Below are 16071 nucleotides of genomic sequence, written 5' to 3'. Positions count from 1 at the left end.
GCCAATGAGGGGAGAAAAATCGTTGTGTGCCATTTTTGAAGCATAAACACAATTAGGCGACACCACGGACACATGAGTGCGAGTTTACACACAACGTGGCTTTGAAGGTGTACTGGTTGGCGCGATGATGTTTAGCAACCACCTTTCTGAAGCTTCAAAAGACGCATTTCATATTGCAGTTCATAAAGTTTGAATATCTTAAGCTTGTGTTAAGCACAGATCTTATGCTATAATAAAAAAAACAACACATTAAAAAAAAAGCCCGTCGTCTTTGAGACCAGGGAACCGGAAGTGAACAAATGCTGACTCACCTCTGGGTTTTAGGACTCATTCCTGCAGCACTCTACATCTTAGGTGTTGGACAAAACTAACAAATTAGTAGGTGTCTCTCACGGATGTGTTTAATCTGTTGGGGGCCCCGGGGCTAAGCTTGTTGTTGGGCCCTTTCTAAACTCCTCCCTGCAAATGTATTTACACATCTGAGCAGACTTTAAACTAAAGTAATTAAGGTCTTATAACTACTTTTACACAGGGCCGTTCTGCAAATGACCGAATGGGGTTTTGGGGCCCTGGAACATTTGCCTTAATGGTGCCGGTGAGCCTTAACGTCGCCGTGAAGGCTCAGAAACTGTTGGTTGTAGTTTACTTCAGTTTTTAAATTGTGACATCTCTGGTTCCACTTTTCTCAAAATGGATTTGCTGAAGATCAACCTGTGAGGCCTCTGTTGGGCCCCTGCTTATGACATTTCATAGTGGAGTCTAGCAGGCTTTAGTTACTGTCCATCAAATAGAATGGCAGACTAGCAGACATGCACTGACGCAGCCAAGACTGTGCTTTTGGTTATTATGGTTCCCCTCAAGCAAAGCAAGGCTCTGCAGGCTGTTCCAGCAGACTGTGTCAACGACAACGCTCCGTCCAAGTAGAGGAGCGAGTTGTGCATTTGGTTTAAGTCAACAGGAAGGAGACACTCAGAGGCAACTTTCTGTACGAGGCTGTTTGTTTGAGGTTCAGTACTTAGTCCTGGTCTAACAAATGACTCCTCCATTTAATAGATACAATGGGTACCAGGGGACATACTGATGTGGAACACTCGGGTTTGGGTCAAAACGTCCCCACCCGACGTATCCCAGTGATAGAGAACAGTCATCCGCTGTCGGTCCGACTGCTTGGCGCTGCAGGAGTTCCTTCAATACCGTTCCCATTACTCAGCGTTTGTCATCCTCCAGCCCCGGCTTGTACGGCGGCCCACCTTTCCCGTCACTGTGTTCTGTACGATCCAAGAAGTATTTCTCACTCTGAACCAGTATCAACTTGTTTCTGTCTCTGATCCTGTCAAACAAGGCGTTTATCCAGGATGGATGCACTGAGCTGGTTCTGTGCTGCAGTCATGCCTTTAGGCACCCAAACATACAGTATGTTACTCATATAATGCACAGAGGAGCGAGCGCAGACTGTACGTGATCTATGGAACGTGTCGATGACGTGAAGCTGTTGTTTAAACGGGGTGATCTCTGAGGTGACGGCTTTTCTGAAGCAATGACAAAAATGTAAATACTACAAAAATGATGAACTACAAAGCAAATATTGTGACATAGTGAATCATACGTGATTGTAAGTCAAAATGATCATATTTTAAGTAAGTTAAAATGATGATACTATGAGATGTGTCTTCTTAAGTCATGATAATAACTAGATTTGGACCAATAACTTGTCTAGACTGACATATGGCTGATATTAGCTCATTGCCGATAAATCAGCAATAACACGTTTGTTTTGATTTAGAAAGAGTCTTAAAATAACAGCGTTCGTACCGTCGTGTCTCTACAGAGACCTGTGCTCACTCACTGGATCTGGCAACCAGCGATACAGAGACATCATCCTGACGACGCAACATGTTTTCTCATGTTTCCTTAATCCGGGCAGAATGCAAATCAACTATTTGTGGTTTTTGGAGGAGTTACGATGCTGGAACTATTTCCTTTTCTTTCTTGTTGTTTTATAACAACAGGGTATTCATCCACCCAGTACTTCTGCGCCGCGTCTCTGGTTATGTTTCCAGTTGCCAGACACAGTAGATGGGTCCAGGTTTTGGTTTTGGTCTCACTACAGGCACGGTAATACCAAATCTGGAGCTACTGAGGAAGTGTCTTAAAGCTGCATTCTCTCTAGTGTCCATCAGGGGGCGACTCCTCTGGTTGTATAGAAGTCTAGTCTAAAATGACTCTACTTCTCTCTTGATTTATTCCCTCAGTAAACATTGTAAACATGAGTTTATGGTCTCAATCTCTAGTTTCCAGTCTTCTTCAATACAACATGAAGTTCATTTAGTACATTATGGTCCATTTAGAGTCAAACAGACCATAAAGCGGGGGATGCTTTAATCACAATGCCAATGCACTAATGCAACAAATATAAAAAGATGTATTTATTTTGAGGTGCACACTGTTTGCTGTCCCTATTTATTTATTTATTTATTCATTCATATGTTAAAAAAGTGGTTACCAGTGATCGCAACCAAAGGCCAAGAATTGGTTTGCCAATTTCCCCAAACGGGTTGCCAGTGTGAACCTGGCAACCCGTTACCGTTGGGACCAGTGCCACAGCAAGAATCCACCACCGTGAGAATGTCCATGTTAACGGCCACTTTAAGAGAGAGCGAGTTGAAGTGAACGAGGAGGTCCGTGTCTGAAAATGACTGAAATCACCTGAAACAGCTGCAATAAAGCCGACAAGCAGAGTTAGGGAGACGCCCACACGGTCCTGGGAGGAACGCTCATCCTGCAAACTAATTGAAAAGCGACCCGTGTGGGTTCGTAGGCGCTCTAAAGTTTAGAAAGCAACAGAAGTCCCAGAGCGTACGTCTGTGTTTTCTACAGGCCGTGACAAGAATGTGTGAAATGTGGATCGGCTCGATGGACCGCCTCCCGTAACCGATGAGCGAAAAGCCACCTCGCATCGGAGCGTTCAGACAGTCTGGAGAAACTATTCAGAAGACGTATGATCAACAACTTCCCTCCCACCGGCCAGCATTCCCTCATATGGTGAAGCTCAAGCGCCTCGTACTTCAAACCGATGGAAACAAACACTTGAGTTGTTTGCAGCAGGTGTAGGATTGATATTAAGCCTCTGTGAAGATCAGCGCTGCAGACGTCTATTTCTGTTCTCTCTCTTATTCGCTCTCACTCTTTTGCAACCTTTCTCGCCGATAGTTGCGAGCGGCGTGCAACATGAGCGGGAGGCCCCGCTCTTTAAAGGCCCGATACTGACCGTATGGATTCCACACGCTCTGGATTGAAGCTGCCAGTACCGTAGCCGACTGTCCCTTCACTCCCCTGTCACGTCTCTTCTGTCTATGGATTGCTACAATGAGGGGGAAATGGAATAAGGGTACAAAATGATGTTTACAACCACGAAAAAACAAGCGTGTGTCGATCCCCTCCGCGCCGCTTCAGTGTTTTGTGTTGAATAAATTGTTCATTTTAAATGCATCCCTTGCGTGGACCCTCGAACCGACGTTTATTTATTCCCCACGTCAGAAACATGACGTCACGTCCCGTTTCGGGGCAGATTGCGGGAAACAATAATCGTTGAACGACAACGCAATGCGGCCTCAAGCCTCAACTACATCTCGGTTCAGTGTTCACACAACAGGCTGCTGCTCTCAGCATTACGTAAGAGTGGATCCCAGCCCCTGAAGTGAAGCCATACGAGAGGTCTCCCCCTATTCAGTGTTTACGCTCATCCAATCACAGCTGTTTGTCCTCAAGAGGCTTGTTCTCCATCACTGACTTCTGACTCACACAGTCACAAGATTTTCATTTTGTGCTGGATGAGCCCTTCACCTCAGTGTTATGAAAGCACACAGATGGAATCGTGTGCATGCTGCTATCAGTCGTCATCTGCTCTTCCTCAGACCGCGGTGTTATTAGATTACATGAAATTAGATGATGGTTTATCCCGACCACCGTCGGATGGATCGCCATAGATCGTCAGGTTTCCCACAGGATGAATGGATGATGATGATAGGATGATGTTATCACTTCAGTGATCCCCCTGAATCTGTTTTCATTGTCGTTGTGAGCGGGTTAGCATGCTGACATTAGCGCTTAGCCCAAAGCAACGCTGTCCCTGTGCTCAGCCAGACAGAGCTGCCGGTGTGGCCCCTAGGATGGGTCTAAAGTTGATCACTGTTTCATACGAGGTACATTGAATAAAATACATTTTAATTCTTAGTGTGAGATTTAACACTTTTTAGTACCAATGAAAATTCCCACAATGCAATGAAAAAAAGTCGTATCCATGTCAGTGATAATGCAAAATAATGATGATTCATAAATGTCAAAGAAATCTCAATTTTTCCCGCTTAAAGTATTGAGTGTTTATTATGTTTAGTACGGTGATTGAGTGACGGAGGGAGTGATTTCAGATTTTCAGATCCCAGGCTTGTTACCATCACGACTAGGGCTTTGTATTGCTATTTAAACCTTTCCAGTCAAACGACAATCGTTCCCTTTTTGTGCCCAAAAGTGTCTTGAAGCTGCATTCTCTCTAGTGTCCACCAGGGGGCGACTCCTCTGGTTGTATAGAAGTCTAGTCTAAAATGACTCTACTTCTCTCTTGATTTATTCCCTCAGTAAACATTGTAAACATGAGTTTATGGTCTCAATCTCTAGTTTCAAGTCTTCTTCAATACAACATGATGTTCATTTAGTACATTATGGTCCATTTAGAGTCAATAGACCATAAAGCAGGGGATGATTTAGGGCGGGGCTACCTTGTGATTGACAGGTCGTTATCGCTTCCAGAGTCGTGTACTGCGTCTCTACTTCACTCCTCCGCATTCCAAATATGGTCACTTCTGTTCTTTGGTTGCAAAAAGTCAAGATGGTGACGGTCAAGACGTCACTTGAGGCTTCAAAACGACAAACCACAAACCACAAACCAATGGGTGTCGTCACGGCGACCACGTCCACTTCTCACTCAGTCTATGGGTGAAGTTGAGTATTTGACGGGGTTGGCAGTTCAGTGCGTTGAGATCCAGCCAGAAGTTTGGAACGTTAGCTTTCCCTACATGCCTGTAGCGTCTGATAAGAATACATGCAGTGGTTGTGGCATTTGATATGATGGGTATGAAGTACTCTATTAGTACTAGTATCACTTTCAGGGTACTGGTATTGGTACTGCTATGGTCATCTTTTAAACGATACCCAGTCTCAATCATAACTTGTTTGCACATCCACCTGCATGTGTGTGAGAACATTGTGTCTGTGTGTTGCATTCATGCTGGTACAGAGAAAGCAGTGATGGAAGGAACACTGGAAGCTAACTAAGATGCTATTTGTGCTCGCAGGCAACCGGACAAGCTGAGGGTGTCGTGGATCAGGAGGAGCAGACGTCACAGCACAAAGGTAACGGAGCGGAGCGAGACGAGATTCAAGAGAGACGGTTGTCTAACTGGATGAACTTCATTTTAGTCTTCTTGTATTTACAGCATGGTCTCCGAAAAATGACGTTCCCTTTCAACAAAACTGTATTATAAATTATGTTTTGAGGGAAACATGTTTGTTTTGATGTAGGCCTGTCACAAGTCTGTTTCAAATCAAAGGCTGCACAGTGAGCTGGTCACGGTGGGTGGATGGGCCAAACAAACCCGGGACTTCCACCCAGGAGACCGTTGTGAACGTCATTTTTAGACAGTCTTGGTATTCAAAGCGTGCTCTGCAGAGGTTGACTTTCAGTCCGTAGTAAACACACTTGTTTGTGTTGTGTTTTCCGTCAGCTCCACAGCTGGCAGCCAGGGATCAAGAACCCCTACAGAGGCCTGGTGCTTTGGCAGGTTCCAGAGAGTTTAGACATCACCGTCACACTCTTCAAGGTATGAGCTTAAGCCTCTAAGTAGTAGCGGCTGATCAAGTGAGTTGGATTCCAGATGGGAAGTGCACAACTTCATGTATTTGTCCTTCCACAGGAACCTACTGCAGACGAGTTTGAGGACAAAGACTGGACTTTTGTCATTGAAAATGTGAGTCGGCAGGATCTGAGTTGTGATTGCAATATATTCTCAGGAAGAAGGATTCCGTTTCTGTGTTCTATCTTAACCTTCCCCCCCTTGTCCATCGTTTGTATTTATTAGGAGACAAAAGGCCGCAGGAAGGTGTTGGCATCGGCGGACGTCAACATGAAGAAGTTTGCCAGTGCCACGCCGGCCCAGTACGATGTCACGCTGAAGCTCAAACCGCTGTCCGTCAAAGTGGTGGAAGCCACGCTGAAGCTGAACCTGTCTTGTATCTTTCTCAAAGAGGGCAAAGCCACGTAAGTCATCGATCCAGCGGCATATCAATATCCTCAAAGCCAACGCTGATATTCACGTCCATCCGATGCTTTAAGGTTCCTTTTTCTCTACTCTCCACAGAGACGAGGACATGCAGAGTCTGGCCAGTCTGATGAGCATGAAACAGAGTGACATCGGAAACCTGGAGGACTTCGTTGACAGCGATGATGAAGGCGGTGAGGAGAGGAGGGCCAGCTTTGGACAAGCGCCTCATGTTACTGGTAAGACTGGGGAGACGCTTGAGGATCACTTTGGTGAATACATCAAATTAACGTGCAATGAGAGGAAATCCTAAAACCTTGATCCAAAGACTGAAGGTCCTGATTCAAAGCTCTAAAGTTCATAAAGTTAAATTATTGCTATGAGCGGAATGAACGTTAATCTGAAGAAAGCAACTCTTGTATTGAATCAACGACCCAGAACAGAAACTCACTCCCACACTGCCTCACACATGATCTTTGGCTACAAACCTGCTAAACGTTGGTTTACAAACCTACAGAAGTGAGAAAGTTTGGTCTGATCTCAATAGTTCTTTCTTTCCTGTCTTTATAATTTAGCAACAGTTTAAAATAGTTTTTTACAGGATAATCTTTCTAAATTTCTTTTTTATTTACATTATTTATTTTTGTGTGTGTCAGGATCATCACCACTGTTCTAAACAGGACATGTTTTGTTCCAGGGGAATATTTTCATAAGCTGCTAACACACAATATACAGTATGTATCTTTGTGTTCAGAGTACATGGAGAAATGAAAACACGAATGCTTTTAAAACCTCACAGGCCTGTTTCCTCACCAGTTTTCACAGATAAAAAACCCCCAAAAAAACAGAACATGCCAGTAAATGATCCTGACGATCTTTTTTTTTTTTTTAAATGAATTTAAAAAAACTGTCTTATGACTGTTCTTAAGTCATGAACACAGGAGAGAAAACACTTCCGATCAGACTGATATACCATACCAACCATACCATAAGTGTTGCTGCGCTACATGCTGCAATTCACAACTTTCACACTTCAAGGTCTAATTAACTGTGGCAAAGACTTCCTCCTTTCTGTTTCTCTTTGAATAGTTTTTTTTCTCAAACTGCTACTTCCTCTTTGGTTTCCTATTAGAAAGTCAGTTCCCTTCTCATTTCATCTCTCCGTCTGCTCCTGTTCCCTCTTGTCTCTAGCGGCCTCGGCCTCCTCCGTCATCAGAGTGCATGACCTGGCTTGGAGGCCTGTATTAGAATCAGGCTCCACAGGTAACTGTCTGTTCAAAGGTCTCCACCTTCCTGATAGCACACACTGCACAGTATTCTAACTTTATGTGTAAATAACATTATTCATGACATGAAAATAACAAACACACACTATCTGATCATTGTCTATTTTAAAAAGGCCACTCTTTCTTCATTCCTCTTCCCCTTTTTGACTTCTTCTGTTTCCTCACATAAACAGTAAAACCTCATTCCCACTTCCCCACTCTCATCTTTATGTGTTTTACTGCTCCTGTCTTCTCCTCCTATCATTCAAACCTTCATTTAACCCCTCCCTCTCCATCTTTCTCTCTTCACCGTGTCCTTTCCGTTCCACTCGTCTTCACCCAGTAACCTCAGAGATGGATGGGAAAACGTCCTCTGGCATTTCCTCCGCCATCTCGGCCCCGTCTCGTCCTCCTCTGCCCGACCCCCCAGACCCCTCTGTTCCGTCTTCTTTACCCACACGACCGCCAAGCATTACCCAGCAGGCTCGGCCCTCCCCCTATGCCTACACATTGCCAGCCTTTACGCGCGCTCACCCTCCTGCGCTTCCCAAAATCTTCCAGCCCGCTGCCGGATCAGGTATCGGTCCACAGATATTCCTCCTCATGTGTGTTCTCTTGTCACTTTTAGCGTCAGGTTATTTTGGTAGATCATTTTGTAGTTAAGAATTGTTTAATTCACACCGCTCTGTAATATTAGACGCATTGGATTACGATTTCTAATCATTCTGTTGCACCAGGTCCACGTCCATAACTCAAAACTGCAGTGTTGTTTTGACACAGCATTTCAATCCAAGTCATAACAACTCAGATTTTAACATTATACTGCTGAACTGAAATCTTAATACTTTGTAGTGGAAACAGTGAATCCTCAAAAAGTGGCTCATTATTAACCTCAACTGTAGAGAGAAGTTTTAAAGATGTGCATTCATGTTTATTATCATAATTAGTGTAATTATTATACTTATTATAATTACAATAATATTACAGTAATAATAATAATAAATTATAATTGTTATACTTATACTAATTATTATAATAATATTACTTATTATTATTATTATTATAATTGTTAGGTACATTAGAGACAGGGTTTTATGCCTAATTGTTTTTATATATATTAATATTTTACAGAAATACAATTACAATATAATTTTTCCACTTGCTTATCTAAACATTTTCTTTTCAAGATTTTTTTTTTTGGCCATTCTCACCTTTATCTGGGATAAATTATATTTCTATTTATAAACGGCAAAAGAGAAACAATTATAAAAGATCAATGAATGAAAACTGTATCTGTGTTGCAATTATTTGAGACTCTGGGGTAATTTAAATCATTTACAGTAAAATGACAGTAAATGACAGAAGGAATTCATGTTGTTTCACAGGCAAATGGCAACATAAGGTAAAAAGCTCTCTTTGTAAAGATAAAGATGCGAGTACATCTACTGTACCAGGCTGCTACTGTAGCTCAGTGAGAGAAGTGATCTAAACTGAACTGCGGCGGTTCGAGGGCGTGTCATGTCGTTGACCTGCTTGAATATTTCTGTGGTTCCGGTATAGCCAGTGGATATCAGATAACAGATGATGGATGTTCACGCCTTCCTCTTCCGTGCATTGCCCATTGTCTACAGTCCAATTCAAAAGTTAGGATGTGAAGAATGTGTTGGAGTTGAGATACAACAGTTCATTTTGTAGCCTGTGTAAAACAAAATCAGATGATAGGCAATGGGTTCCCAGATTTCATTTAAGCCAGTGCGTTCCGCCTCTTTTCCCTGCATCCAACCAAAGAGCGCTCCGCCCCGATTGATCAATCCTCCTCGGACCATAAGCGTCCGATACCAGAATCTTACAGCCCACAGATTATCTGAGATGTATGTTTAGGTTGTCTAGAAGTCCTCCGTGTATTTCTGGTTCCACTCACCATTGTTCTGTCTCTCGGTTTGTCTTTCCGCTCTCCCCTTTCCTCTTACTTCTCTGCCACTTCCTGTCCGTCCTCTGCCGTCTTCCTTTCTTTTAGTGCCCTCTTCGGCTCTTCGGAGGCCCCATAGCTTCCACAGCGACTGCTCTCCAGCCGAGGGCTTGGAGGCCTTCGTTACCTTCACCCCCTCTAAAGCCACCTCCACCTCTTCCCTCTCCTCCTCACCCTCCGTTCCATCTCTCCACACCCCCACTTTCTCTGATAGCTCACAAACAGGTATTACGTGATGCCATTCAGAGTAGTGATTGCTTTCTAATTGACAAAGGATCCAATAAACAGCACATGGTGAAATTTATGTTGATTAGTTCCAGCGCAACTTTTTATCTTGTTTACAGCTTTGTTCAAATTGTGGCTTTTTAGAATTCCGCTCTTTTAAATCACATGCAGCTTTTGTTTGACCATTTCTTCATCCCTACTTCCTTTTCTTTTCTTCTCTCCATCTTCCTCTCTCAGCCTGTCCCGGTGCCTGGAGAGCACAGGGCGTTCCTTCCTTTTCTTCTGCATCCTCCTCCTCCTCATCTTCAGCTCCTCTCAGCTCCTTCCCTCTTATACCTCCACCGCCTGCTGCTTCCAGGCAGCCCAAAGCTCGCCTCTCCTCTGCGGGGGAGCCGGGCTCCGCCCTCACCCGGCCCACCAGCCTGCCGTCTGCCCCCGAGACAGGTACAGGGACGGGTCCCGTCAGAGGCCGTTCATACGCATTTACTCCTGCTCCTCCCTCCATCCCTACATGTTCGTTTTTTCCCTTCTCCTTATTTTTTTTCCAGCTTCGTGGCAGAGTGAATGGAGGCCTCCTAAATCTCAGGCGCCTCTAGCACAGCCTGCCTACTCCCCTAAGTTTCTGCATCTCTCTGCCAACGATCCTGGACAGCCTGCAGTGCTGCACAAACAGCAGATAGAGACGCCATGTAATTGTGCTCTACCTTCAGCCTCTCTGCTGTACTGTCTAACATTCAATGTGCTTATATGTAGCTTTCATTCATCCTTCAGAATAAAAGAATTCTCTGCTCATTTTATCTAGAACCGAGATCAGTGCCCGAGCATAGTGTTAGGTCGTGACTCTCATTGAATTCCTGCTGCCACGAATACTCACCAGAGCACCAAATGTGGATTAATCCGCCACTGAAAATAGTCCCCAACAGACGCACTATTTCTTCCTGTTTGTTTGGTAAAAACTACGTTGACCAGCTGTTTTAGGAAATGACAGAAATGAGTTGAGACGGTAAAAAATGAATTCCAAAGCTATTTTTAAAGATGTATATCTTCCGTAGGAACAAAATACACATACATAAATAATTAAAATGATTAGAATGTATTAGAAATATGGGAATTATAACTCCCGACTTTCTTTTTTAAATGTCAGTGAGTGACCAGCAATTATGAAGCATAATGATCCTTGACCTTTTTAAGTCACTGTAAAATGCTTCATGATGAGGTATGATTGTTGTTATAAAGCATTATGGATATTAATGAGTGCTTAAGACTATGATGCATTATATTGCAATATAAACATGGATTTCATAGAAATGGTTCTCTATGTAATATATGAGGACACTGGTGAGAATGCATTCGTGGATTCACTGTGAAATGAGCTTCTGTTTGTAATGGTTTTGTCGTTACATATACCATAAACATACAGAACTACCAGTGGAGAGATGACTGATGGACTGATACTGTGTCGTTGATATTCCACCTTCCCTTCCCTTCCCTCCACCCTTCTCCTCCTTCCCGTCGTCCCTCTGCCCCCATCATGTTTCCTCTCCGTCAGCTTCATCCTCTTTGGAGCAGAAACCCCATGGAGGGTCTGGATTCGTTCCTTCCTGGAGACCCCAGGGCACCCCTTCAGTAGAGACCCTCTCACCTTCTCCTTTAAGTCCTTCCTCTGCTCTTGTGCTCTCTGGGCCTCCTCCTCTTCCTCCTCTTCCTCCTCCTCCCTCTCAGCCTCATATATCCCAAACTGCCACAACCTCACACAGTGACCAAGACACAGGTACAGAACCAAAAAGGAAGCCATGCTGAGTGACTAAACCCCACCAATATACAAGTGCACGTCTCCCCCTGCTGGTTGTTTTCATTACAGCAGCTAAACACTTGATATAAGATGTACACTGGTGCCTTGTGAACGTCGAGCTTATCGCGTATAGTCCCCCGTTTAATTCCTTCTACCCTTTCCTTTCCTTTCAGAATTAAAAAGACAGTTGAGCACGCTGAGTGAAGAGGACAACCAGGGTACGAGTCCCACAAGTGAGGAGAACAAACAATGAGTAGAATAGGTGACGCCTTTAGACAATGACTGCTTGGATAACTGTGTGTTACTTGGTGCGGTTCAGCCCCTGATCCCAGAGCGCCAGCCAGCCGGGGGTCAGAGTCGTCCAGGGCTTCGGAGCAGAACCGAGACGGACGTTTTGGAATCGAGGTTGTGAAGACATCAGCGGGGTGAGTTCATATGAAAGGTTGCCTTTTGATCGGGGTTTGGTGTTTTCTTGATATACGGTGTGGTTGGCATGGCTCTAAAGGACTAATCCCGCCCCGGATACTCCAACGCTGTTAATGGCATCAATTTGTGGTGTCAGACGTATTGAATGAGTAGTTTGCTCACAGCAGCTGAGGAAACTCATCAGTGGTTGGAGCTGAGAGACCTTCGCCGATGAAGAACATGTGAGAGGGTTGAAAGGTCTCAAAGAAGCTAGTGAGTGGACCTTGATTAGTCAAATTTATTGACTTTTCAAATTAAAAACCACTAAAGTAACTCCCCAAAATCATTTAGTAAAAAAATATCTAAGAGGCAGGATATTGACGAACAAGCAACAAAACACAAGAAACAGAAACCAGATCAAAAATGATCCGTTAAGAAGAGTGACATTGTCTTCCTTTCAACAGTGCAGAACAACATTTCTCTGAACAATGGACCTTTTCTTTGTCTTGCCTGTTTCCTCTTGATTACTGATTACGATTGTTTGTATTGATTATTTGAACAAAATACAAAATATACCTGGAAATACAACCACATTGCTGCTGCGTGTATTTAACAGTGTTTGAGCATTTAGAGGTAGATTGTTCCTTTACTGATAGGATTCCCATCAAACGTTAATCGCACTGCATGTATGTTACCGCTAATGACTTTTGCTGCGTAATCATACATCGCAACCAATTATTTGCACAGTGCTTATAATATGGTATTCTATTTTATACTTGCATTTGGCAACTGAAAGACAAAAGTCTATATTTTTATTCAAAGCCAAAGGAGGAGGCTGATTGTAGAGTTTGTTGAGTGATACATATTGAGGGTTTTTAGGACCGAAACTAAATATAGAAATACAAATCTAAAGATTCTTAATTGTCACTATAAATGAATGATTAAATCACAAATTAAGTGGTCTGTGAGCTTTGTTGGATGGCTGGCTACAGTGGTTGGCAGCCCCAGTTTGTGGAGCTTCTTAACTGTGAAAACATTGGAGCAACTTTTTTTTATTCAACATACATTTTTTTTCTCAAACTGCCAATATTAAAAATTCCACATTTGATTTCTCGTCTCAAAAGTTTTCAGGAGTGAATTTAATGATGCAAAGCGTACGAAAAATACCCGTCGTTGGTCTGTTTTGGTTGTTGGTCTCTTCGGTGCTTGGCCCTCGGGTATCTTCGGACCGGGTAGACCACCTTCTGCTTATGGGAACAAGAAAGTGAGCCGCTGAGTCCTTCTGTGCCGGTCTTGTTCGTAGCGCTGGTTAGTTCATAGTTAGGCCAGCGTTAGCCTTTAGCAAACCCCTGGAACACCTGTAAGAGTGTAGCCAATCAGTTACATTAAGGATCAGTGAATGTATAGATAAATAAATGTTTTAACGAATGAATACGTAAATAGATAAAGTAATATACGAATTAATAAATAAATGTACAAATGTGGGAATTTATATATATATATATATATATAAATATAAAATGTAATACATAAATACAATCATTCATCAATCAAACTTTTATTTCAGACTCAGGGTCCAGATAAGACAGGACATTACAGAATAAATTACATCCAAAAGCACAATAACAGTACACAGACCTACCAATGTCTCCACAGCTGGGACTGGTAGCGCCTAGTACTAAACCTTATGTTTGATAAAACCAAGATGATTTCATTTTCAGAGGCATTTATACATAAGATTTCTTAAAACAGTTTGGAAAGTATTGACTCCTGCAGCCACAAACATTTCTCTGGCACTACTCCATCTCGCTCTTTGAAGTAATATTCTCATGGCATCATTATAAGCTACTTGAAGTCTCTGTAAGTACAATAATACATTTAACATTTATATATTTAATGTCTCATTTAATTTGCGATTTATTTGTTTATGGTGAGAATTTAGCATTACGCTATTTATTTGTATCCTTTCTTATGTTTTTATATAAGTAGTTTCGGCCCTGAAATCCCTCCATAGATACAGTCTGTTTCTTTCTAAACAAACATGGGTTTATGTTGCTAGACCCTACATTGAGAAAAGATATTCACTGTATTAAAACGGTGGCTTGTGTGGCTCTATGTAGGAGCAGGCAGCCCACAGTATGTAGTCTTCCTCTTTTTGCAGAGTTACAAGGCTGTCAGCCAGGTGTGCATCTGAATCTGAGGCTGAGTAAGGCTGGGCTTAGATGAGGTTAGACATGATTTGTCCTGATTCATCCCAGCAATTGTGGTCCAGGGCTTTGGTCAATATTGAAGATCAGCACAGAACACTTTGTACATGAAGGGATTGTGTCTGTGATTCTCCTGGCAAACCAGATTGTGAGCCTGAGCCGACAGCAAATGATGCAAAGTAAAGCGAAGCAATATCTTCGATACAACCATTGAATCAAATGACTCCCTGTACTGTGAAAGGCTTGCTAGTAGCCCCACTCTGCAGCTTTGTGCTGTTTCCAGATAATTGTTTTGGTTTGCTGATTTGTATAATTGATATATAAGCTTGCACATCTACCGTTCGTAGTTCACAAGTTCATATGTTGGTTGTTTGTTACCTGGTCAATGCAAAATAGGGAAGCCAAAGTAAATGAGTGGACTGGTGAAGAACAAAATATTATTTTCAAAAGTAAAACAATAAAGAACGAACCTACCCAACGAACATTGAACTGAATAGTTGAAAATTCGGGTCCAGCCCTACCATTCAAATGTATTTGTAATTGTTCGCATGTCTCACGAAAGAAGGTAAATATCTCATTTTGACATAAACATTTTTTTACTGTAAAATCTGGTGATGCAAGGATGTGGTACCCTCTGTTAAGCATATTCTGCTGCTTATATGTGACAATGTTTTATCACTGCAAAAAAATGTGTCATTACTCTGCTTGTTGAGCTGCGTGTGAAATTGCCTTGATATGGAATTTAAAAAAAACATTCTTTATACGTTGAGATTGTATCTAAAACAACAGCAAGTGCCAAATGATCTGGCAGTGTTGTTTCAGTGTATTGTTTAAAAAGGCTGTGGCTGCTTGGCAAGACCTGGTCGTTCGTTCCGTGATTTATCACAAAATGCTTGTTTGGTTCGTGACTCTGGTTTGAATCTCCTGTTATCTTTTGTGGTTTCATGTTACGTTGCTCATTGGCTTGTGTGCTGTTCAGTGGAATTCTGCGAATATGGCCTGGATATGGACTGCATTACTGCGGGAGAGACTTTCCTTACGTCATAACGTCATAACTCTGATCTTCATTTGTTTGTCCCTCAGACCTGAGAGTATGGCCTCACTCCTGCCCCTAAGCCCAAGAAAGCCCGTAGCCCAAGGGCTAAAATATTTTGAGATGCCAAAAACACAGATGAATCAAACAGAATCAAGGCCAACAAGGACATTCCCGAGCATTCAGCCAACAGTTCCTCCCTTCGCTTTGGCACCTGAGCTAAACCCTGATTGTCAAGATTATACCTCTGCTTCAGTCAAGGAGCCTTTGGTTAAACCGGGAAGTCACTTGTCAATGATGTCCATTCAGTTAGGAAATTCAATAGCCCAACCAGAGCCCGTTCAACACAAACCCATTTCTCCTACCAACCCCCAACCAACTTCCAGATCACTCCAGGGACCTTTGTTGCACTTGCCTCAAATTGCTACAACCTCTGACACAAAACCGACAGGAAGGATAGGAGTGGCCCATAAAAAAGAAGCTGTAACTATGGATTTGGGGTAAGTGTAGCGTGTTACTCTGTCAGTTAAATCCCCATTTTTAAAAGCACACCAGCCTTTTTGTTCTGACATCAAACTTTGGTATACTTTATTCCTTCAGAAATGAGAGCATGGCTGCTCAGTCTGGAGAATGGTCCATTGCGAAAAACTCACAGCAGGAGAAGCCACAAAGCGACGCTCAAAAAATAAGCCCTGCTGTTCCAATACCCATTATAGATAAGAAAACCGTATGCAACATGACTGCCTCAGACCAAGTGTCTTCAAGATTGGACTCTTTTGGGTTTCTCTCAGCACAGCAAGCCACAGCAGACAATTTATCAAAACAAAGAGAAGAATTGAAAGTGGATTTTGCATCATCTTC

At 42.8% G+C, this 16071-nt stretch overlaps 1 protein-coding gene across 5 annotated transcripts in view; it reads left to right on the top strand.

Moving 5' to 3' along the window:
• Positions 1-16071, top strand: part of ehbp1l1a (EH domain binding protein 1-like 1a) — a 36637-nt gene that overhangs the window by 2519 nt on the left and 18047 nt on the right. For all 5 annotated transcript variants that reach the window (XM_068713660.1, XM_068713659.1, XM_068713658.1 and 2 more), the window contains exons 2-8: positions 5352-5409; positions 5781-5876; positions 5970-6023; positions 6135-6313; positions 6414-6553; positions 11739-11798; positions 11885-11990. In XM_068713660.1, the coding sequence (XP_068569761.1) occupies positions 5352-5409; positions 5781-5876; positions 5970-6023; positions 6135-6313; positions 6414-6553; positions 11739-11798; positions 11885-11990 (693 nt within the window). The remainder of the gene's footprint in view (positions 1-5351; positions 5410-5780; positions 5877-5969; positions 6024-6134; positions 6314-6413; positions 6554-11738; positions 11799-11884; positions 11991-16071) is intronic.

Source organism: Cebidichthys violaceus, unplaced genomic scaffold (genome assembly GCF_023349555.1).
Source record: "Cebidichthys violaceus isolate CVI_PGR_0920_01 unplaced genomic scaffold, fCebVio1.0.p SCAF_19, whole genome shotgun sequence".
Lineage (NCBI taxonomy): Eukaryota > Metazoa > Chordata > Actinopteri > Perciformes > Stichaeidae > Cebidichthys > Cebidichthys violaceus.
This window is presented reverse-complemented; position numbering and strand designations above follow the sequence as displayed.